This window comes from Scyliorhinus torazame, unplaced genomic scaffold, assembly GCF_047496885.1.
Source record: "Scyliorhinus torazame isolate Kashiwa2021f unplaced genomic scaffold, sScyTor2.1 scaffold_825, whole genome shotgun sequence".
Classification (NCBI taxonomy): domain Eukaryota; kingdom Metazoa; phylum Chordata; class Chondrichthyes; order Carcharhiniformes; family Scyliorhinidae; genus Scyliorhinus; species Scyliorhinus torazame.
The window spans coordinates 48,007-70,596 of NW_027308552.1; the positions used below are offsets into that span (position 1 = coordinate 48,007).

Here is a 22,590-nt window from a genome sequence, read left to right on the forward strand (position 1 = left end):
TATCTTGTGTGAGCATGTACGAGGACACCTGGTACTATAATATCTACATATTGCAATATTCCAGTATCAACTAAAGTCCCTCAGGTGCTGCAGCTGTCAATTGGGAGATACTGTCCCAGGATCTCAGCAGGAGAGAGAGAGGGACTGTGGAGGGGGGAGTGAAATAAGAACCACCTAAGAGAGAGGGCAAGCAGAGAAGTAAAGCCAGCATAAAGTAGGTTTGCACATTGACCCAACAAAGTGAAGCAATGAGAATACAGGAGTTCTGAAGAGTTTATATACATCACCAGGTGGGGATGACAGTTTTGGAAACATTTTTCAATTTTCTCCCCGATCCACCAATGAATTGCATCATGCAAATAATAGGGAAACAAGTACTCACCTAAGGAGGGGCACAGTACCCTCATGGATATGTAACAGGCTATGTACCTGTGGTGCAAATGTTTTCAGGGACAATATTATGAATGGCATTTTGTAAGAATCCGGATCAAATTCATTTTCACTGCAACTGAAAAAAAACAACCCAATGTTGTTCTCAGGCATGAACTTTCTACATTCATCTAATTCAAAGGTTGTCATTGATTTAACATAACAAAATACTGCTAAAACGATTAAGTGGCTTTGGGACGTGCAAAAGTGAAGTCTCACTGGGCTTGTACGAAACAATTACTGAAACATTTGCTCTCATATTGTACATCTCTATTACTCTCTGAAATAGTGTGGCATATAACAGACAATTATTAAAGGAGGCAGCAAAAGCAATCATGATGCTCATTCTCAACTGTTTAATATACCTGAAGAGCTGTTGCTGAAATATAGACAGCTATGAAAGGAAACATGATTCCTACCTATAGCTATTATTGGAGCAGTGCTGTTTGCAGATTGGTTCATGGTATTCCAGTTCTTCAAATATCACTGGGCTGCAATTGGATGACGAACCATCATATGATAATACGGAACCCAATGGGCTCTGCCGAGCCTGACTGCTGGGCAGGAGACAAACCATTCTTCCATTTACTTGGTCGCGAATAGCCACTGTGTCCGTTAATTTATATAAATCAGACACAATCAATTTGTGTCCAAATCTGGAGGGAGGTAGATTAAAGTTACTTAAAGAGATATAGAATTTTCTGAAATGTGTTAACCAGTTTGTTATACCAAATATTATGTATAAAATACAAATGTGCTCAGAAATTGGAATATAAATATGGAATTGAGCAAAATAATTTGACAAGTAAACCAGTAACAGTAATAAACTTTCCATTTTGCCAAACAGAATAATATATTTCATATCTCAACAAAGGGTTCTCTTTTCCTTCTCTCCCCCCCGCCCCTCCTTTTTTTGCGACCCATCTCAGCAGCTCTCTCTCCACGTGCCCTCTCTCTCAGGTAGTTCTTATCCCCCAACCCCCCTCAACCAAATATGAATCGTCATACAGCACCAATTCCCTACTTCAGAATAATTGCATTTAAAAACTGCATATCAGTATTAATATCTATTACTACAGAACTGAAGAGGTACGAACATTCTTGTGTGAAAGACAGCAGCTTGCAAATTTAGTGTGTAAATCTGCCAATAATGGAACTGATAAAATAGTCACGTTGAAAAAAAATGCATTAGTTAATTTCCATGCAAAAATAAATCAACTCTTTTACACTATAGAAGACAGTCCAAAAGGGAGAAGGGGTACCTGTCTCCTAAATCAGTGGGTGGACAAAGCAAGTCTCCACTGCTAAATTTACTCCCCTTTCCCTCATACGCTTCTCACATCAATCACATAGTTTACCAACTATTCTGTGGCAATAAGTGCAAAGTTCACAGAACTACAATCTACCTTTTCTCATAAATCTCTGTCAATTTGAACAGTGGCAAGCAACATGCTGGGGAATCCTGAAGAATGGACATGGCTTCAGTGCTGTAATCAAAAATAAAATCAGAGTAAGATATTCACGACATTTCTGGATAATACACAAGCCATTATTGCCAAGTAGTTTTGTAAGATTTATTTTTGACTACTCAGCTAATGACAACAATCCAAAAACAGGTGAAGGGAGCACTTTAATTTCTGAAACTATTTTCATGAACAAAACAGCTTGGGCGCGATCAAACCTCCTCATCGCACCCGACTCGGGTGATATGGTGAGGCCTTTTAAGCTCTCGCGAGATGTACGACGCTCGGAGCATTGCGATCTGGATCTCTCCCTCACTGGGCGAGATCCTCTCCCTCGCTGGGCGAGATCCAGATTTACACATTTAAGTGGGACATTAGGCTCATTCAAATGTGGCTGCCGAATTCTCTTGAGGCCCAGGGAACACCCACGCCCGGGAGACCTCGCCATGACGTGCTTAGGACTGGTCCAAAACATAAACGGTTGAGATATTGGCGCAGTATTTAAAAATGGAGCCCCGATCTCTTCCTGCGCTAACGAGCTGAGCTGGTCAGTGCAGGAAGTGAGGCAAGAGCGGCCTCGGCGGGGTGTTCACTGCAGAGGGCAAAAAAAAGGTCCCGTTTGATAGCGGGGTCATTCTCAGTGTCAAACCCCACTATTCGCACCCAGAATTTCGAGGACAGATTACTGGAGCTTTTATCAGTACTCCATTCAAACAGATGTTTCTCCTCAGAAATGTTTTTTCTTTGCTTATCTATAAAAGGTGGATTTTCCATTGTAATCTATTACAACACTTTATTGTGTTAGGTTAGATCAGGTCAGCATTGGTATGAAAAACACCCAAGCTTGCAGGTGTGGCCATGACGAAGTCTCAAGCACACTTTTTAATTAATTAGGAGTTGGTTTAGCACAGTGGGCTAAACAGCTGACTTGTAATGCAGAACAAGGCAGCAGCGCGGGTTCAATTCTTAACTGTTAAATAAGTTACAAGCTCATGGTGTTCAGGGTAAGTTCATGGGATGGATAGAGGATTGGCTGACTGGCAGAAGGCAAAGAATGGGGATAAAAAGGATCTTTTTCAAGATAGCAGCCGGTGACTAGTGGTGTGCCTCAAAGGTCTGTGTTGGGACCACAACTTTTTACAATATACATTAATGATCTGGAAGAAGGTACTGAAGGCACTGTGCTAAGTTTGCAGAGTGCTCAGACGATCGGGCCAGAGGTGCCCTGCGGACGTTTCTATAGTATGCCGGGGGCGGGGGGGTTGTCCTCTGATATCGGACTGCTACACTGACGGCTACACATGCCGGTGAGTGGCGCACAAAACGGGCTATGTGCAGCCTTGTCGGCACATTCTCCATTGATGTATCTTATCAAACGCGGGCAGTTTATAACCATGCGTTTTTCGGCCCAGCGAGCACAAGGAAACACACAGCTAAGCGCGCTCGCAATGAGACTTTCTTCACATTTAGTTGCATCATGCTGTTAGTTTTCCTCTAACCACGAGAAACTTGGAAGGTTTAAAAAAAGTTTAAATACATTTATAAAAAATCTTTATTTAAAATATAGCGTACACTATCGCTTCCTTCACACCCCCCCAAAATAGTCAGTTTGGTAAATATAGTTGATAAAGATCATGGAACCCGAAAACTTTAAACATGTGGTAGGTAAGAAACAGAAACAAATCTTACCCAAGTAAAGCCAGAGGTTTATTGATGCTTCCAGTAGCCAATGATACTTGGACTCGCTTGCTTCCTATTTTGTACCTGTGCAAACTATTGACAGCCGAGATCGCTTCCTGGAGGTTCCCCATCTGAACTGTTGCCTTCAGCTGATAATCAGTATGAGGACTTAGTTCCACATTTTTTACCTACATATCCAGGGGTTGGGACAAACAAAGATTCCTGTTATGGCTCATTTTCAGGTAATTATTAAGTTTTGATGTTTTAAATTAGCCGTGCCAGAGATGCACGGTAGCATAGTGGTTAGCGCAATTGCTTCACAGCTCCAGGGTCCCAGGTTAGATTCCCAGCTGGGTCACAGTCTATGCGGAGTCTGCACGTTCTCCCAGTGTGTGCGTGGGTTTCCTCCGGGTGCTCCGGTTTCCTCCCACAGTCTAAAGATGTGCAGGTTAGGTGGATTGGCCATGCTAAATTGCCCTTATTGTGCAAAAATTGCCCTGAGTGTAGGTTGAATGGGGTTACTGGGTTATGGGGGTAGGGTGGTGTGGGCTTGGGTAGGGTGCTCTTTCCAAGAGCCGGTACAGACTTGATGGGCCGAATGGCCTCCTTCTGCACTGTAAATTATATGAACTTATATGTACTAATAATGAGAACATACATCTAACTGCAGTCCATTAATGAAACTTATAGAAACTCCAAGAAATAGGTCACACCTATTCCATTCATGGCTCAATGTCAAATTAACCTGGTGTGGTCCTGAGTCATGTAGACCATGCGGGGCTTACATTTATGTGCCAAGCTAATGTAGCCAGTGTGGTAGCACAGGAAAGAAAGTCACGGTTTTAGTCCTCAGCCCAGCAATTGCTCCCACTCAACAGTACATGATCAGCAACCTGGGAAGAAAGCGTGCTCTAGATCCAAATTGTTTGCCCTCACTTCCCCCCCAAAAAAAGCTTGCCTGGTTAACTTGTTCAGATGAAGCAGATCAATTAAAACAGAATTAAATTCATAAATGGATGGGAAAACATATGCTGAAGCAAAGGTCCTGGGAAACACCAGATTACAGAATCAACTTAGGTAAACAGATCCCTTTTATTCTGACACTGCATCTTAGCGTAAAGTTAGTGATCGTTAAGAAGCATATAAGCTACGGTACAAATGACGATTTACATCTTGGCTCCTCTCACTGAACACTCCTCCTGTCCCCAGGGAGAGGACAACAAACATCATTGCAAGTATAGCTAATCTTTAATTTGACAGGTTGCAAAAATGATTGCTACTCAGACTATCAGCTTCACAGAATGTTTTGGGTTAATTTTTGAATAAGACTAAAAACAGAATCACATTCAAAACCTGAACCTGAATAATGGCAACATAATTTGTGGCGAAGTAATTACTTTTTATTTTATTAACATTTTTCCAATTAAGGGGGAATTAAGTGTAGCCAATACACCTACACCGCACATCTTTGGGTTGTGGGGCCGAGACCCACGCAGACACAGGGAGAATGTGGAAACGCCACACGGGGCCGGGATTGAACCCGGGTCCTCAGTGCTAACCACTGCACCACCGTGCCGCCCTGTAGCTAAGTAATTACAAGATGCCACGACACAAATAACTTTTCGAACAGGGAAGAGAGAATCCATAAGGACCTGAAAAATGCAAGTCATTACATTCACAGTATGGAGGCAGACATTAAAACATGGACATTTTAATAAGCATTGGGCAAGAGATGAAAGAATTAAGCACAATCATAAAATGAAATGAAAATGAATGATATGAAAATCGCTTGTCACAGTAGGCTTCAAATGAAGTTACCGTGAAAAAGTCCCTAGTCGCCACATTCCAGCGCCTGTTCGGGGAGGCTGGTACGGGAATTGAACCGTGCTGCTGGCCTGCCCTGGTCTGCTTTCAAAGCCAGCGATTTAGCCCAGTGTGCTAAACCAGCCCTATGCAAACTTTAAAACTTGAAATTGAGTTTATGGTCACTCTCACATTTTCTAACAGCAGCACAAAACAGTTAAAATGGTACAAATCTGCAATTAATGTTACCATACTCAATGCAAAGAACAAAGAAAATTACAGCACAGGAACAAGCCCTTTGGCCCTCCAAGCCTGCACCGACCATGCTGCCCGCCTGAACTAAAATCCCCTACCCTCCCGGGGACCATATCCCTCTATGCCCATCTGAACACTCTGGGGTTTAGTTAGAAAAGTACATTCCCAATCAATGTCTAATCAAATACAATTATTTCAGAAATAAATCTGCCTCTAAATACAGGACATTATAACAAATAAAATAGCAGGTTACAACTTCACAGCTACTACTGGCCTTGAAATTTAGAGCTCTGTAATTTCACTGTACTGGAGTGCAGCCAAAAAACAATGTTCAGCCTGAAACCTTACTCTTTGAGCATTCAGCGAGTTTACCTTGCCATGTCTGAAGAAAATGTCAAGCAATGTTTGCTGTAGTTCCTTTCTGGACATCCTGTAATCCAAGTTGTTGACCTGTATGTCTGCTCCATTTGCAAATGGGCCAGTCCGAGAGTCAGAATAATGAGGTTGATTTGCATTGATAGAAGGGGATCCGTTTGAAAGGCTTGGGGATAGACTCCTAGGATAAAGTGTCAAACAATGTATACATTGAACCTTTACCAGAATTATCTATCAAAGCAGTGCTCATGCAGCCAAAGTTCCCATTACTGAATTTGCACTCTCAAGCTCCTATTACAATACAACTCAGCAAGCTCAGATTTCCTGTTCTCTACCAATGGTGGTTTTAAAGGTTTGTCTGAAACTAACTCTTTTGATGACGTATGCGTTCTTTAAAAAAAAAAGGAAATAGAAGTTACATAAAGTAAGCTACCTTGCAGACCAGATACCATGGCCTGGAATAGGAGGGGTGTTATGTCTTGAAACTGGCAGCTTAGAAAAAGCAGAAGGAGAACTGACGTGGAAGTCAACTTTCTTCTCAATCTTATCTATAGGAGATTCCAGGGAACTTCTGGATGTTGGGGTTTCTCTCCTATTAAAGAAAAATGTAGATTTTAAGCAGTTTGTTCAGTTTACTTCCTCTAAATATTACTTGAAATATGTCTGTTATAGCCGAGCACGTTTAACATCAGAAGTGTCTTTCCGTTTAATTAATTTTCCATACAAAGAGTGGCATTAGGAAACAGCAAGTTCTCCAGAAATATTTGGCATAAAGAACTTTCCTATTTTGACAGATTTGCTCAATAAGTATCCTGTAACCAGGACTTCCGACTGACTAAATTCACAGGCAATTAAGTTAACATTTAGATACAACTAAACTAGTCATCACTACTTGCTCACTCTCAGATGCAATTAGGGTTAGTCACTTTGTTTGGGTAAATTGTTGATACTAACTGCTATCCCACCCAACATACTGTCGTCGGTTTCTCGGATTCACATTTGGATAGACAAATAATAGCACTTCATCCATTGCATTTATTATTCCTGTAGTACTTCACACTCCCGGGTTGTAAATTAATATTGTACCACCAATAACAGTTTGTGGCATCCTAGATTGCGCTTACTTGAACAGGCAAAGTGTGGTATTTAATCAAGAATTTGTTTCCAATTAATATTGTGCTCAAAATATTGATTTCCCTTCAAATATAAAATTACCTATGAATTTCCAGCATTGAGATAAAAATTAAATTGACAAAATAACAGGCAAACTAGTCCTTGAACAATGCCACTTAAATGAATTTATGCAAAGCAATTCAAACATGTCAATTCCTTAACTCAATAATGAAATTACAATTTTTTGGTTGTGCTTAAATAATTCCAAAAAGTACACTTAAAAATGAGTTCATCAAAATGTTATCAATTAAAAGCCCGCCATTTTATAAATGTTAAATATATTAACTCACTTAATGTTTCCACTGAACGAATCACCATTTTCTAAATTTTTGGCAGAGGCCAGGGGGTAAATGGAAATGCAATGGCTGACTGGTGGAGATTCTGTTCCTTGCTTTTTAATCTTCTGGGTACATACACCTTGCTTTGTTTTGGATTCCATTCCACAGAGCTCCTTACAAAATAAATAATTAACTGCTTAAATCAATGCAATTTAATGCAAAAAAATGGTTTCAACAACCTAAATCAACCAGGGAATAAAGCCAGCCTTTAATTAGGAGTTGCAAATAAATTGCAACTAACATTCAAAATCCAAGGAGTTAAATTTAAATAAGGCGGAGGAGGAACCTTTGTTCTCAGAGCCAGGAAGTGCAAGTAAGCAGTAAACAGAGAAGGGATTGGTCCAATAACATGTTGTTTCTGTTCTGGTAAAGCTGGGCTCTGGGCTTTATCAAAAGTTTAGTTTTCCTGACCAAACTTCCAGTTACTACAAATTGCAGCAGTAAACACAGTCAGATAATCTCCCCGTGAACTTCAAGGTTTACCTATCATCTATTAAAGGTTGCAATAGCTTTTAAACTCACTTTTGCTGCCAACATCCTACTTCTACAAAGCCAAATGGCTACTTTTTCCCAGTAACCTCCTAATGCCAAGTCTAGGGCATTTGCCTTCACTCTCCGTCAAGTAAACAATTTCAGGAAATAACTCCTCAGCTTAAGAAATCAAAATACATTTTGTTCCATTTTCATGAAACTTGGCCTATCCCCACTAAGCTACTCATGTGAAAACTCACAAGACCACCAGATGCATATATTTAGAAACAAATATTGTGGATGAACTGTAGCCCATTTTAGAAATCTAACACTGATGTTTCCATTTGTCTATATTATTTGGCTCAATTCTGCAGTGTCAGATATACAGATACCAAAGACAAAGTATCTACTATTATTTCAAAAAGACATGAGTGAGGTGATTGGGAATGAGATAACAAAAGATACCTTGCTAAAAGTATTCCATTTCTGTATTTACTGAAACCTAATAAGCTTTAGTAAACTAGTAGAGACATTGGTAAAACTCAGTATTCCCATCCTGAAAAGCTGCTTAACAGCAACCCCTGCTACGTTTAGCATAATGACAGGTCTGCCAAAGGACTAAAAGTTTCCAAATTAAACTGTTAAGCATTCTGCTCAAACACCACACTGGACTCTAAATTGGAGCTTAAACTTCCATACTATAGGCAAACAAGATGAACTAAGTTGCTTAGCAACAGGGATGAGAAGAAAGAAGGCTAGGTGGTCCAGTCAGCCTCCTTTTCTATGCCTTGTGAGGCAGTGCACCTGTAACACATTATTAACTAATCAATCAATTACTTAGGAGTTACATTCTGCATTAACTGTCTTCTAAGAAATTGTTTAGTCTGATTAAGGACTGATTGACCTGAATTTAAAATACATCCAGATCGAAAGAAGGTAAATCAGTACAATGCTATCCTTTCTTGCAAACTATCTTTTTTTGTACCGATACAGTTATGTCATGTCGATTTGGAAAGAAACTGGTTACTAATTACAGAAATAAAATCTGTTGAGTCATCAATACAAAAGTGATAGAAAAAAAACAATCTACTTTAAAGTTACCTTTGAAAAATGTTAAATGCATAATTTTGTCCTTCTTCACAATTTACAAAACAAACTTATTTCAGTGGCCCCTCACTTCCACCTCAGTTAGGTGAACACCAATGTAGAATTCTCTCCCAATCGTATCCCAACTCACATTTAAAAATGGAACTAATACTCTATGACACTAGACAGCAATCAAGTATTATGCACATTCGAAAATATTATGTACATGATTATCAACAATATCACATTTTTCAGCAATACAAAATTGTTTCCAATCCTCCTCCAATAAACTATGAAGCTTAGATTGACAATCAGACAAACTTTTTATGGCACCTACGCAATAAGGTTTTCAATTTGCACAATATCCAAAGAGTTGGATGAAGAAAAGTTTCAAAGTCTGACAAACAATAAGTGATGGCCATGAATGAAGAAACTGCACTTAATGTGCCCTATCAATCACACACAATTAATTATTTTGAAGTGCAGTCATGTCGACAAATATGGCACCATTTAAACACAGCAATATCATGCAACATCCAATTTAATTTTTTTTGTTGGCCTGGTTTGAAGGAGGAATGTTGCATTGACACACAACTCCAAATAGTTATTTTTAACATTCCACTGCACAGGCAGAGGCTCATTAAACATGTATTTCCTTTGAAAAAATGCAGTAAAAGCAATTGGTACTTGGCCAATTGCATCCTTTCAAGGGGACTGGCTAAATTATCTAGTTTATAGGGTTAACTATTGAGAGCCAATCAAAATAGTTGGGACACAATTGTTAGGAGTCAGGGAGAGGTTGAGATATATGGGGGGGGAATGTATAATTCAAATCTTCTACACTTCCTGGCTCTGTATTCCTCTAGTCTCTTCCTACTCATGTATTTATCAGGATGCCCCTTAAATGTCACTATCGTCCCTGCTTCCACCACCTCGTCTGGCAACGAGTTCCAGACACCCACTACCCTCTGTGTATAATTTTTTTAAAAGCTTGCTTCGTACATCTCCTCTAAACCTTGCACCTTAAACCTATGCCCCCTAGTAACTGACCCCTCTACCCCAGGAAAAAGCCTCTGACTATCCATACTGTCTATGCCCCTCATACTTTTGTAGACCTCTATCAGGTCGCCCCTCAACCTCCGTTGTTCCAGTGAGAACAAACCGAGTTTATTCAACCGCTCCTCATAGCTAATGCCCTCCATACCAGGCAACATTCTAGTAAATCTCTTCTGCACCCTCTCTAAAGCCTCCACATCCTTCTGGTAGTGTGGCGACCAGAATTGAACACTATACTCCAAGTGTGGCCTAACTAAGGTTCTATACAGCTGCAACATGACTTGCCAATTCTTATACTCCATGCCCTGGCCAATAAAGGCAAGCATGCCTTCATTCCACTTTCTTGTGTTATTCTTCCTTTGCCAGTTTTTTTGCCCTGCCTCTTCCTTGCCAATGATGACTACGCTTTAGGATTGCTCTGCAATGCCTTTCCCAAGTGCCATTCATTTTAACAGTGAGGGTTGAGAGACTTTGTAAGTTGGGGGGGGGGGGACACAGCTGTAACCAAGGCTTTTTTCATCTTTTAGGCCTTCCAACTGGCTACTTGATTGCAATGAAGAGCAAGAAGTGGTGATTGAAGCTGGGACTTTACAAGTCTGTAAGTATCAACAACTCGCCACCAAAATATGCCCAGATTCCTCAATTTTTAACCTCCTCCCATTTCAATGCCAATTTGTGTATCATGAGAAGCCTCCGAATCACACCCAATAGTTTCAATTGCTTTGGATGCTCTTGTAATTTTGTCTAACCAGATTCACCAGGATTTTCTGTTTTGTCCATTTTATACCGACATTGATCACAGTAATATTTTATTGTCTGTCCTCTGGTCTCCCATTAACTTGAACTGCATTAATGAACAATTTACCTGTAAACTCCTGACATTGCTGTCTTTAATTGCTGATCCTTGTGGTGTCTGTGAATTCTTTACTGTAGAACTTTTACCATTCTGCAACTGCTCATCAAGGCCTTTGTTCCGCTGTGAGGGTTTTGTCAGCTTGCTTGCCTTTTTGGGGGATTTGGCTTTTTCAACGGTAAAGCAGTTATTTTTGCTCTCACAAAAATCTTTGTTTTTTGGGATAAATGATACTAGGATCTTATTGCCAAAGACATCTTCATTTTCCATTCGTTTCTGGGCACGCTCAGCACTTTCCTGGCTTGTAAAGCGAAGGATTGCGCTGCTGCCAGAAATGCTTAAAACTTTTCCACCACAATTATCAGACAAACGACGCAGTCTGTTGCTTACTTGCTTGCTGTCCCTGTTGAGTGGTAAATTGTATGCATACAGAAGCGTGTGACATTGCTGGAAAGCAAGAAAGCAGTTGAGTCAGCAGGAGTACATAAGAAAACAAATTAAATGTGCTTTTTCAGTTAAGAATAAAAATACAATACACTTTAATTGCAAATACATATTTGCATTTAATATACAAATATTGAATTTGTAGGTTCAAATTCCTACAGAATGACGGGTTCTGTAGGACTAAATCCTACAGACAGGACTTGTAGGGTCTTCCAATTCAATTATTTCCATCTGAAGGGTCACAAGTACCCAGGCTACCTTTCATTTCAGTGTGAAAACCTAAATCATTGTTCAATTACAAGTGTTGCAGGAGAAAGGCAGCCTTACTGGGAAAACAAATTAACAAGCTGCACCTGTCAGTAAAGTACTGAAATCTATGAATATTAAGAGTTCCCATTAGAATCTAACTAAATGAAAAAGGTGGAGGATAAAAAATATTTTTTTAAAAAATCTAACTAGTCAAGCCTTTTGGGAATAATTTAAGATGTAACATTTTATGTAAACCATTTCAGATTAGGTAAGCTATGTCAGAATAGGGTAAAGAGGATTGCAGCTTGTGCAGACAACTGAAATGCTGCAAAGAGAAAAGAAAGGGTAAAATTACCTACTCCACCAAGTCTCAAATACTCCATTAATTCTTCAGATTTCATCATTTGTTAATTTTAGTTTAGCCCATTATCTTAGAAGATACTTACTGGTGTTTTTTCTGGTAATCTTGGTGGTAAATTGGAAACAAATTCCTCAAATTTGATATGCTTATGTGCATGTTGTAAAAGTGCATCTGAAACTTGATTCTTATGCAGCAAAATAATGTGAAAACCATGTCGATGTCGAAGGTCGCTCAGTTCTAAGGCAAAGTTAACATCAGCTGCAAAATGATAGTCGCAAGTATTAGAGAAAATAAATTCTGACATAAAATTTTCACCCTTCTATTTTAAACTACAAAAGCCCAAAGTTTCCTCCATGTTCAGTGAAATGTTGGTAAGGGGTACAAAGTTAAACTGCTAAACTATTAATACTTTGCAAAAATTTATCTTGATCTCCACAAAGAGAATAAATGCTACTGCTACGTTACACATTCATCCATTTTCAAGTCGCAATCCCAAATAATTTTTATATTTAATGGTGATGACAACATCAGAGTTGCTTTCCAGATCTGTTCCTTTCTGGTGTTTCAAATGAAAATTTAAATTTTGTGGGCATTAATTACTTACAGGACACCAAAATAACAGTGGACGGAGCTGTGTGAGTGTCAGCAAATCGCCTCAAACTCTGTCTAAGTTTGTCGTCTGCAGCATTCTTTGCTGTTGCATTGATATGTGCAACAGTTACCTGCAACACAGAAGTGATAAAATAGCACACATCTTCAATCACTAAACCTCAGAGCTAAAAGGTACCAGTACAGTCTCATACGCGTAACCCAGGGGATTGAGTCAAGAACAGGGGGTGACTGGTAGAGGTAACATAGCCTGACAGATCAGATTGAACATCCAATTTACAATTTTACAATTTTGAAGTCCATGAAATATTACAAATCGAGGAGGTATTTATTTGAATGCGAACAACAGCATATATTTACTAACTGTCCAAAAGTCTAAAATGCAAGAAAGATCATAATTCCTTCATTTTAAAAACCCTTACTGACAAATTGCTTGTCTCTTATTTAAGTAAACCGCACATTATATTCCTTGGATTCAGAAAGTACAGTTTACTAGTATTAATATGTCACACAGCTGTCTTACCTGGCAGTTGTTAAGTTCCTGGATAACTTCCTTGTTCTCTTTGCTAATATCACACACACACATGAATTCTGCCTCTCTATGGCCCTGAAAAAAACGTTGACGGATTCGCTGTACTATTGTCATGGCTGATCTTCCTGTCGGGACGGAGCAGTTTTCTATATCCCAAAATACCCCAATTGGAGGTAGATTCTCCTGCTGTGCAAGCGTAACAACATCCGGTGATCCTGTAAAAATTCATCCCAGAATTAGAAGCACATTTTATAGTGCAGTTTCTTTTTGAGTAACTGTTACAGCTAACAATTAAAGTTGCATTCGCCGACCATTTTATTTTTAATTTAAAGCTAACACAAAAAATAGAATAGTTCATTGAACCATTACTGCCACCCGTTAATCAGGGTATCAGAAACATTTTGATATAAACAAAACCATATTAGATACATTGAGAAATGTAAGTCAATGTAAATAATATTCTGGAAGGTGTGCAAAGGGAGTAAGAAAGCTAAAAAATATTTTTAAATCCGTCTTATTTGCACATCTGAAAGTTTTAAACTGGTAAACGGGTATCCATTTGAAAGAATAGGTGAGCAGAATCTTCCATTCTGGAGTCTTAAGTTCAGTGACCGGCGCAGACGTGAGAGTGAATTCCACTGTGTGGGGGAATTGCTGACCCACACGTGGTCTTGTGCTGTTCAGCTCATTACATACACATTCACAAGGAGCTTGCCAATTCTTGCAGTGGGGCAGGCATGAAATCACTCTTCCTGCGGTTACCTCGTAGGGTTGAAATTCAGGCGACATGTTTAAAGGATGCCCAGGCAGCTTGCACTGTACTTAAGACTTAGGAGCAGAATTAGGCCACTCGGCCCATCGGGTCTGCTCCGCCATTCAATCACGGCCTACCTACTGCTCCACATTTACCCACTAACCACTCCTCCAGCTAAGAAGGTCGTGCAGTGCTGGTCCGAGGAAACAGAAGAGCTCTTACGTGACTGCTTAGAGACAGTGGACTGGTCCATATTTAAGAACTCAGCAACCAACTTAAATGAGTATGCCACCACCGTCACAAACTTCATTAGCAAATGTGTGGACGACTGCGTGCCAAAGAAAGCAGTACGTACGTTCCCCAACCCGAAGCCATGACTCAATCACGAGATTGACTCCCTACTGAAGAACAGATCTGAGACGTTCAAGTCAGATGACCCTGACCTAGAAATCCAGGTACGACCTCCGCAAAGCCATCCGAGATGCCAAGAGAGAATATTGAACCAAGCTAGAGTCACAGACAGACTCTCTGCGATTGTGGCAAGGACTAAACAACATAACGGTCTACAAAGTGAAGCTGAGCAGTATCTCCGGCAGCAACGCACCCCGCCCCAATGAACTCAATGCATTCTATGCTCGGTTCGAGCAGGTAACCAACAATCCGCTGTTGAGTGCCTCAGCAGCCCATAACTCGCCCATACCCACCATTACAGCTTCTGAAGTTAGATTGGCCTTCCTGAAAGTGAACCCTCGAAAGGCGACGGGCCCGGACGGGATCCCTGGTCGTGCACTCCGAGCCTGCGCGGACCAGCTGGCAGAGGTATTCGCGGACATCTTTAACCTGTCCCTACTCCACTCAGAGGTCCCCATCTGCTTCATGAAGACCACCATTATACCGATGCCAAAGAAGAACCAGGCAACGTGCCTCAATGACGACCGTCCGGTGGCCCTGACTTCAGTTGTAACAAAGTGCTTTGAGAGGTTGATCATTAAGTGCATCACCTCCATACTCCCAGAACACCTTGATCCACTGCAATTCGCATACCATCGCAACTGGTCTACAGCAGATGCCATTTCCCTGGCCCTACACTCATCCCTGGCGCATCTCGACAACAAGGACTCCTACATTAGACTCCTATTTATTGACTACAGCTCCGCCTTCAACACCATAATCCCAGCCAAGCTCATATCAAAGCTCCAAAACCTAGGACTTAGCTCCCCACTCTGCAACTGGATCCTCTATTTTCTGACGAACAGACCACAATCAGTAAGAATGAACAACACCTCCTCCACAATAGTCCTCAACACCGGCGCCCCGCAAGGCTGCGTACTTAGCCCCTGTACACACATGACTGCGTGGCAAAAGTTGGTTCCAACTCCATCTACAAGTTTGCTGACGATACGACCATAGTGGGCCGGACTTTGAATAACGACGAGTCAGAATACAGGAGGGATATAGAGAACCTAGTGGAATGGTGCAGCGACAACAATCTCTCCCTCCATGCCAGCAAAACTAAAGAGCTGGTCATTGACTTCAGGAAGAAAAGTACTGTACCCACCCCTGTCAGCATCAACGGGGCCGAGGTGGAGATGGTTAGCAGTTTCAAATTCCTCGGGGTGCACATCTCCAAAAATCTGTCCTGGTCCACCCACGTCTATGCTACCACAAAGAAAGCACAACAGCGCCTATACTTCCTCAGGAAACTAAGGAAATTCGGCATGTCCACATTAACCTGTACCAACCTTTACAGATGCACCATAGAAAGCATCCTATTTGGCTGCATCACAGCCTGGGTATGGCAACTGCTCGGCCCAGGACCGCAAGAAACTTCAGAGAGTCGTGAACACCGCCCGGTCCATCACACGAACCTGCCTCCCATCCATTGACTCCATCTACACCTCCCGCTGCCGGAGAAAGCGGGCAGCATAATCAAAGATCCCTCCCACCCGGTTTACTCACTCTTCCAACTTCTTCCATTGGGCAGGAGATACAGAAGTCTGAGAACATGCACAAACAGACTCAAACAGCTTCTTCCCCGCTGTTACCAGACTCTTAATGACCCTCTTATGGACTGACCTCATTACTACACCCTGTCTGCTTCATCCGATGCTGGTGCTTATGTAGTTACGTTGTATACCTTGTGTTGCCCTATTATGTATTTTCTTTTATTCCCTTTTCTTTCCATGGACTTAATGATCTGTTGAGCTGCTCGCAGAAAAATACTTTTCACTGTACCTCGGTACACGTGACAATAACACGTGACTGACACCAACAGACCAGACCATCCCCAAAGAGGTCAACAAAGTGGCAACTCCCCATTAATCACAAAGTCGACCACACCAGGTGCACGTCACTATCTGCAGCCATGAATGTGAACTTTCCAATTTCTTGGTGGGGGAAGTTTTAATGAGCATACATGACTTGCTGATGCAGGCAAAAAAGCTTCCCGACACTGTTCTTTGTTTAAAGTCCAAAGAACTTAATTGTTAAAGTTCAATATCCACTGGGAAAACTGACTTTTTGCCTCCCACAAAATTAAGTTGCCTCACGTTTCCCACAGCTGGCAGGACTGAAAGATTCCATCCACTATGGGGGCCCCCCAAATATTCCAGCAATAGTACTGAAGACTTGTGCTCCAGTTCCTCACTTGCCTGGATAAGTGCAGCTCCAACAACATTCGAAGCTTGACACCATCGAAGACAAAGCAGCCTGCTTGATTTGCACCCCATTCATAAGCATTCACTCCCTCTATTACTGACACACAGTAGCAGCCGTGTGCACCATATACAAGAGGCACTGCAAGAACTCACCAAGGCTCCTTAGACAGCACCTTCCAAACCCACAATCACTACCATCTAGAAGAACAAGAGCAGCAGATACCTCGGAACCTCTCCACCTGGAAGTTCCCCTCCAAATCACTCCCCATCCCAACTTGGAAATATATCGCTGTTCCTTCAGAGGCACTGTGTCAAATGCCTGGAACTTTCTCTTCCCCCACACACACACACACACCTGTGGGTGGACAGATTGCAACAGTTCAAAAAGGCAGCTCACCACCACCTACTCGAGGGCAATTGGGGATGGACAATAAATGCTGGCCCAGTCAGCGAAGCCCACATCCCATAAAACTGAATTTTTAAAAACTATCTTTTCCATTTTAAAGCAATAATTAAGGGAATCTGATTGGTTTCTATTCTGCAGCACAACCGGACTCTTAGAACTACATTTTTTTTTTTAAATTTAGAGTACCCAATTATTTTTTTGAGAATTAAGGGGCAATTTAGCATAGCCAATTCACCTAACCTGCACATCTTTTTGGGTTGTGGGGGTGAAACCCACGCAGACACTGGAGAATGTGCAAACTCACTCCACATGAACAGTGACCCAGGGCCGGGATTGGAACCGGGTGGGTCAGCCCTGCAGCCTCACAGCGCCGAGGTCCCAGGTTCGATCCTGGCTCTGGGTCAGTGTCCGTGTGGAGTTTGCACATTCTCCCTGTGTTCGTGTGGGTTTTGCCCCCATAATCCAAAGATGTGCAGGGTAAGTGGATTGGCCACGCTAAATTGCCCCTTAATTGGAAAAAATGAATTGGGTACTCTAAATTTATTTTTTTTAAACATTATTAAAATTGACTGCTCAATCTTCTTTAACCTGCTCCCAAGATAACTGATAGTAGTCAGTTTGTGATTCAATATCTTTGCAGAGGGCTGATCATAAGCAATGTAGCAAAGTCTCCTGAAGCTTGAAATACTTCATCTGATTGCTTCCCAAAATGTAATTAAACTTTGTTTTGGGGGGACGGGGGTGGTTTCAACGTAGATGTATACAATTATCTTTTTTTTTTAAAGAAGATGTTAATATCTATGGGAAAGAGTAATAAAGCATAAGTTAGGATAACATTCTAATCACACATACCATATTTTTGCGGCTGGAGACCCAAGCTTCCTGCTGTAATTGGTGGCTCTGAAGTTTGACCTTCCATTTGAACAGCATTACACAAAGACATGGGTACTGGAACAGGCTGAGCAGGAGGAGCAATATTTGGCCAAATCTTTGTTACGTCGATAACAGGGCGCCTGGGTGGCTGTAAAAAAATATTTTTTTTTTTAAAACAAACTCTGACATCTCTTCAGATTACATGCAAAGCAACCTGTTTTAATTTTAAGAAATTCATACAGAAGTATTATTTCTGCAAATAATCAGGCAATGGATATTCTCTGTCTAAGTTACATTATTCTATGCATTTCAACTTTTACAATACCGACAAAGTCAGTCATACTTGCAGAAAGAAGTTCGTATTTGAATATCAACTGCCAACTCTCGTTTGAAAGCACAATATTTGAAAATGATTTCACCAAATTATTTATCCAGTAATACAGTTCTGTATTAAAATGCATTTATCTTTTAACATGGCTCAGCACATATTGCATATTTAAGGGGAAAGTAATTACAGATCAGCTGACAAAGGCACCCATTGGGTGATTTTTCGAGGGGGTTGTCCTATATGGCCACTTCTGAGAGCCAATTAAGCCAGATCCGTAGGGCCAATAGGAGGCAGTCCAACCCTGGAATTTCATGAGCACGACCAAGAGGGATGGGTGCTGCTATTCTAGCTAGGGGAACAAGAGGGTGCCTCGAGATGGAGACAACTTATGACTTTTTCATGTGTGAATCTAAAATGTGGCCACATCTGTCAGGCCATTTCTGGGGAGAGAAGCCACTCCAAATTGGGCATACTGGTGCAGCTGCAGCCCTCTGGCAGCAAACTACATGATGTACACTTGGAGCTGGACTGACTGGAATTCCTTCCCAGTTTCAAGTGAGGTTATCACACTTTGCTCCTGCACCTTTTTAGCATCCAATTGGAGATATATTGAATAAAAGTTTTAGTGCACTAGGCTCAGCACAGTGAATAGCGGCCAAAAGGTAAGGAAAAATAGGGCGGCACGGTGGCGCAGTGGTTAGTGCTGCTGCCTCACGGCGCGAGGTCCCAGGTTTGATCTCTGCTCTGGGTCACTGTCCGTGTGGAGTTTGCACATTCTCCCCGTGTTTGCGTGGGTTTCGCCCTCACAACCCAAAGATGTGCAGGGTAGGTGTATCGGCCACGCTAAATTGCCCTTTAATTGGAAAAAAATGAATTGGGTACTCTAAATTTATAAAGGTAAGAAAAAATGTCTCTGCAAGAGGTTACGCTGCAGACTGGTGCAGTGGGGAAGACATCTGGGACTGTACCGATGTGAAGTCACACAGAAGGGTTCTCGCAGCTAATTTCAATCCACCAGCAGTAGTCCCTAAAATGATCACTGGAATTTCTGGATCATGAAAGTTTAAAAGTATTTCAACATGGGTTCCCACTTTATGCCGGAATTTTCTGGCCGTTTCCGCCGGCGGGGTTCCCGATGGTGGGGATGCATACAACAGGAAACGCCGGCCAAGAGTGTGCCGCGAAACACACCGCGGGGGTGCGTGGAAAACCCCATCTGTAATTTCTGCTCGTTCCTACAAGACGTGCACATATGGACACCATCATTAGAATTGGATCAAGCTTGAACATAATGGCACCCCTACCCCGCTGGTTGAACTGCCTACTATTAACTCAACTGGGTTGATCAATACAATTGTACACTGATGTTTATTTTAGAATAGTGGAGAATAACATATGTGGGGGCCTGGGTGATAAAATGAGATTTCACAAAGGACACTGAATAGAATGCACACATTGGAGAAGGTGAGGAAACAAAAATTACCAATCAAAAGCAAGTATTTAATGTATACGGTATTACTATTTAGATGGGTACGGCTTGTGTATGATCCACACGTAACATTCATGTAATGAAGTGACTCTTTGGGGAGGCCAGATGATAATGTTCTCCCAGTGACAATTAAGGTGCAGCTGGGAGGAATGAGGCTTGACAGAACAGCAAAAATATGTGAAAATTGGGCTTTGATTGTGTTTTTTTTTTGCATAACAATATTGTTGATGTGACTATACTATTTTCTGTGCTATCATATTTTTCACATTTGCAACATCTTTTCTGACACAGTTAAGTGCCACAAATACATAAATACTCCATTGGTTACCTGCAGACTGCATAAATAATGCGAGGAGTTACACATATGCTATAAAGATTAATATATCTCAGATAAGCTGAACATTCTGCTAGTGCAAACTAGTCAGCATTTTTAAATTGAATTCAAGCTTGAAGCTAAAGAATTGAATTTCTAAACATCCACTTTTCATTCTTATATCTTTGAATCAAACAAAATGTAAAATTATACTAACCTTGTTGAAACAATCATCACAGTAATGATGTGAACCTTTCAGAAACATAGGTGCCATGTGAAAATGTAAGGAGTTAGTGCAAACACGTTTAGGTAGCTCAGATTGATTCACACGATCTTCCAAGTGCCCACTAATCCCACCTGTGAGTTCCATGCAGGAAAAGAAGCTGGATGCATTGTAGCTCTGTTTCAGAGATGTTTGATTCTGCTTGTGGATACTGCTGTGGAAAGGTTGCAGCTGTTTGAAGAGATTGCCACAACAGGACAGATGCTGGGAAAGAGGTGGCTGAAGCTGATAACCAGAGACAACATTCTCGACACAGGGACCAGCTAAACGGTCATTAGTTACAGCCACCTTACAAGATTTTGATGAGTGGAAAGTAGGCCTTGCGCCTATCTGACATGTGACTGTTGCAGTATTTGTGTGTTCTAAAGCTCCAGCTTTTACAGAGTGAATGCAACCATCACCATTGGGAATTTGGAGGGGGCAAGAAGCCTCATTGCCACCATGAGGACAGCAGCTTACTTTAGTGCCAGTTGACTGCTGCTGTTGAAAGGCCTGAATGCCAGACGGTGGAGCACTTACAAATAAATTAGAAATAGCATGACAGGGGGGAGGTGGAAGATCCTTCAAATCTAACATGGGTTTGTTGCTCTCCATGCAATTTTTCTGAAAGAAAAGACAAATTATGATTAGTATCTAAATTTCTGATACTGGTATGGTATACAACTATTGCTCCCAATACAAAATACACTTGTTACGTTTCACACACAAGTTATAGAATCTGCATTCGAAAATAATGCAGTCATTTCCTTTCACATGAGCAAAGATTGTTACAAAAGAATTCACACATACACAAAGTATTGATATTTACAATATTATGGAAACGATTGTAATTATTAATTATACTGTCCTACTTTAAATGTCCATAACAATTCACCATTTAGAGTCATAACAATTCAAAGTATCATTTACAAAGCAGAATATGCAACAATACAATGAAACCGAGATAACAGATTAGTTCATGTCAGGATTTCTTTATTTTGTTTCCTTTCATGTTAGGGCATTGCATTTGTATGCCAATGAATGAATGAATGAAAGAAATTAAATTAAATGAAAATCGCTTATTGTCACAAGTAGGCTTCAAATGAAGTTACTGTGAAAAGCCCCTAGTCACCACATTCCGGCGCCTGTTCGGGAAGGCTGGTAAGGGAATTGAACTGTGCTGCTGGCCTTTAAAAGCCAGCTTTTTAGCCCAGTGTGCTAAACCAGCCCAGAGTGTGCTAAACCAGCCCCAGAATGCACCTTGTTGCATTGGGGGGGGGGGGGAGAGTGAGACTATAATCAACGGCCAACATTACAAAGGATTTTTCACTGCTTTCCCCGATTTTTAGCCATAGCAATTTTTAGAACTCTTGAGGTCTCATCTAAAGAGTCCCAAGTTCCGAAATATCTTTCTACGTTGTAGAGCCCCGACTCTGTAAAATAATTCTTTTCAGCGCAAATCATTATCGTACACAAATCATCTTGTGAGCATGTATCAATTTCCAAGCTTGGGCAGCAGTGCAGCCACTCAATAGCTCACATGTAAAAATATATTCTGACTAAAAGTACCCATTTCAAACTTCAGCTTTTGTTCCAGCAGATAGTACTATACGACAATTCATTCCCAACTTCTAACACAACTGCAGGTATTACACAAAATTCTGTAACCCACTAATTGAAATGGAGTGGCCAACATAAAATAAAATAAAAGTCAAGACCTAGAATTTCCTTGATTATGGTGAGGGTATTACTGTATTATGCTTGTGACAAGTGGAACGTTTGCTAAACAAAAACTGTTACACGGTGACAAACACTGCCCATAAATGGACAATGTCTCATGGAGGAGAACACTTACAATGACAAAACATTAATTTACACAGCGAAAGGAAACTCATTAGGTTTTCAAGAAAATTTCAGTGATGGGCAGCATGGCTAGGTGGTAGCACTGCAGCCTCACGGCGCCGAGGTCCCAGGTTCGATCCCAGCTCTGGGTCACTGTCCGTGTGGAGTTTGCACATTCTCCCCGTGTTTGCGTGGGTTTTGCCCCCACAACCCAAAGATGTGCAGGGTAGGTGGATTGGCCACACTAAATTGCCCCTTAATTGGAAAAATTAATTGGGTATTCTTAAATTTATTTTAAAAAAGAATTTCAGTGAAACCAATTGAAAATGATCCTAGTCAGTGTTGTAGGATATCTCATCCATTAAGTGAATTATAATCAACCATTGCTATTTTCTAACTGGAGTGTGCAACTTCAAAACATGCACTTGTAGGAAGTTAGATTATTTCTGAAATTACTCATTCAACAGGGTGTAATTAATACCAGGTTTG

At 41.0% G+C, this 22,590-nt stretch overlaps 1 protein-coding gene across 3 annotated transcripts in view; it reads right to left on the reverse strand.

Moving 5' to 3' along the window:
- The window catches only part of LOC140406735 (meiosis regulator and mRNA stability factor 1-like), a 55,259-nt gene that overhangs the window by 23,406 nt on the left and 9,263 nt on the right, over positions 1-22,590 (reverse strand). For all 3 annotated transcript variants that reach the window (XM_072494685.1, XM_072494683.1, XM_072494684.1), the window contains 13 exons: positions 20,215-20,883; positions 17,847-18,015; positions 13,169-13,392; positions 12,641-12,758; positions 12,122-12,294; positions 10,995-11,429; positions 7,469-7,629; positions 6,439-6,597; positions 6,003-6,186; positions 3,582-3,760; positions 1,836-1,916; positions 849-1,085; positions 383-508 (listed from right to left, as the gene is read on the reverse strand). In XM_072494685.1, the coding sequence (XP_072350786.1) occupies positions 383-508; positions 849-1,085; positions 1,836-1,916; positions 3,582-3,760; positions 6,003-6,186; positions 6,439-6,597; positions 7,469-7,629; positions 10,995-11,429; positions 12,122-12,294; positions 12,641-12,758; positions 13,169-13,392; positions 17,847-18,015; positions 20,215-20,883 (2,915 nt within the window). The remainder of the gene's footprint in view (positions 1-382; positions 509-848; positions 1,086-1,835; positions 1,917-3,581; positions 3,761-6,002; positions 6,187-6,438; positions 6,598-7,468; positions 7,630-10,994; positions 11,430-12,121; positions 12,295-12,640; positions 12,759-13,168; positions 13,393-17,846; positions 18,016-20,214; positions 20,884-22,590) is intronic.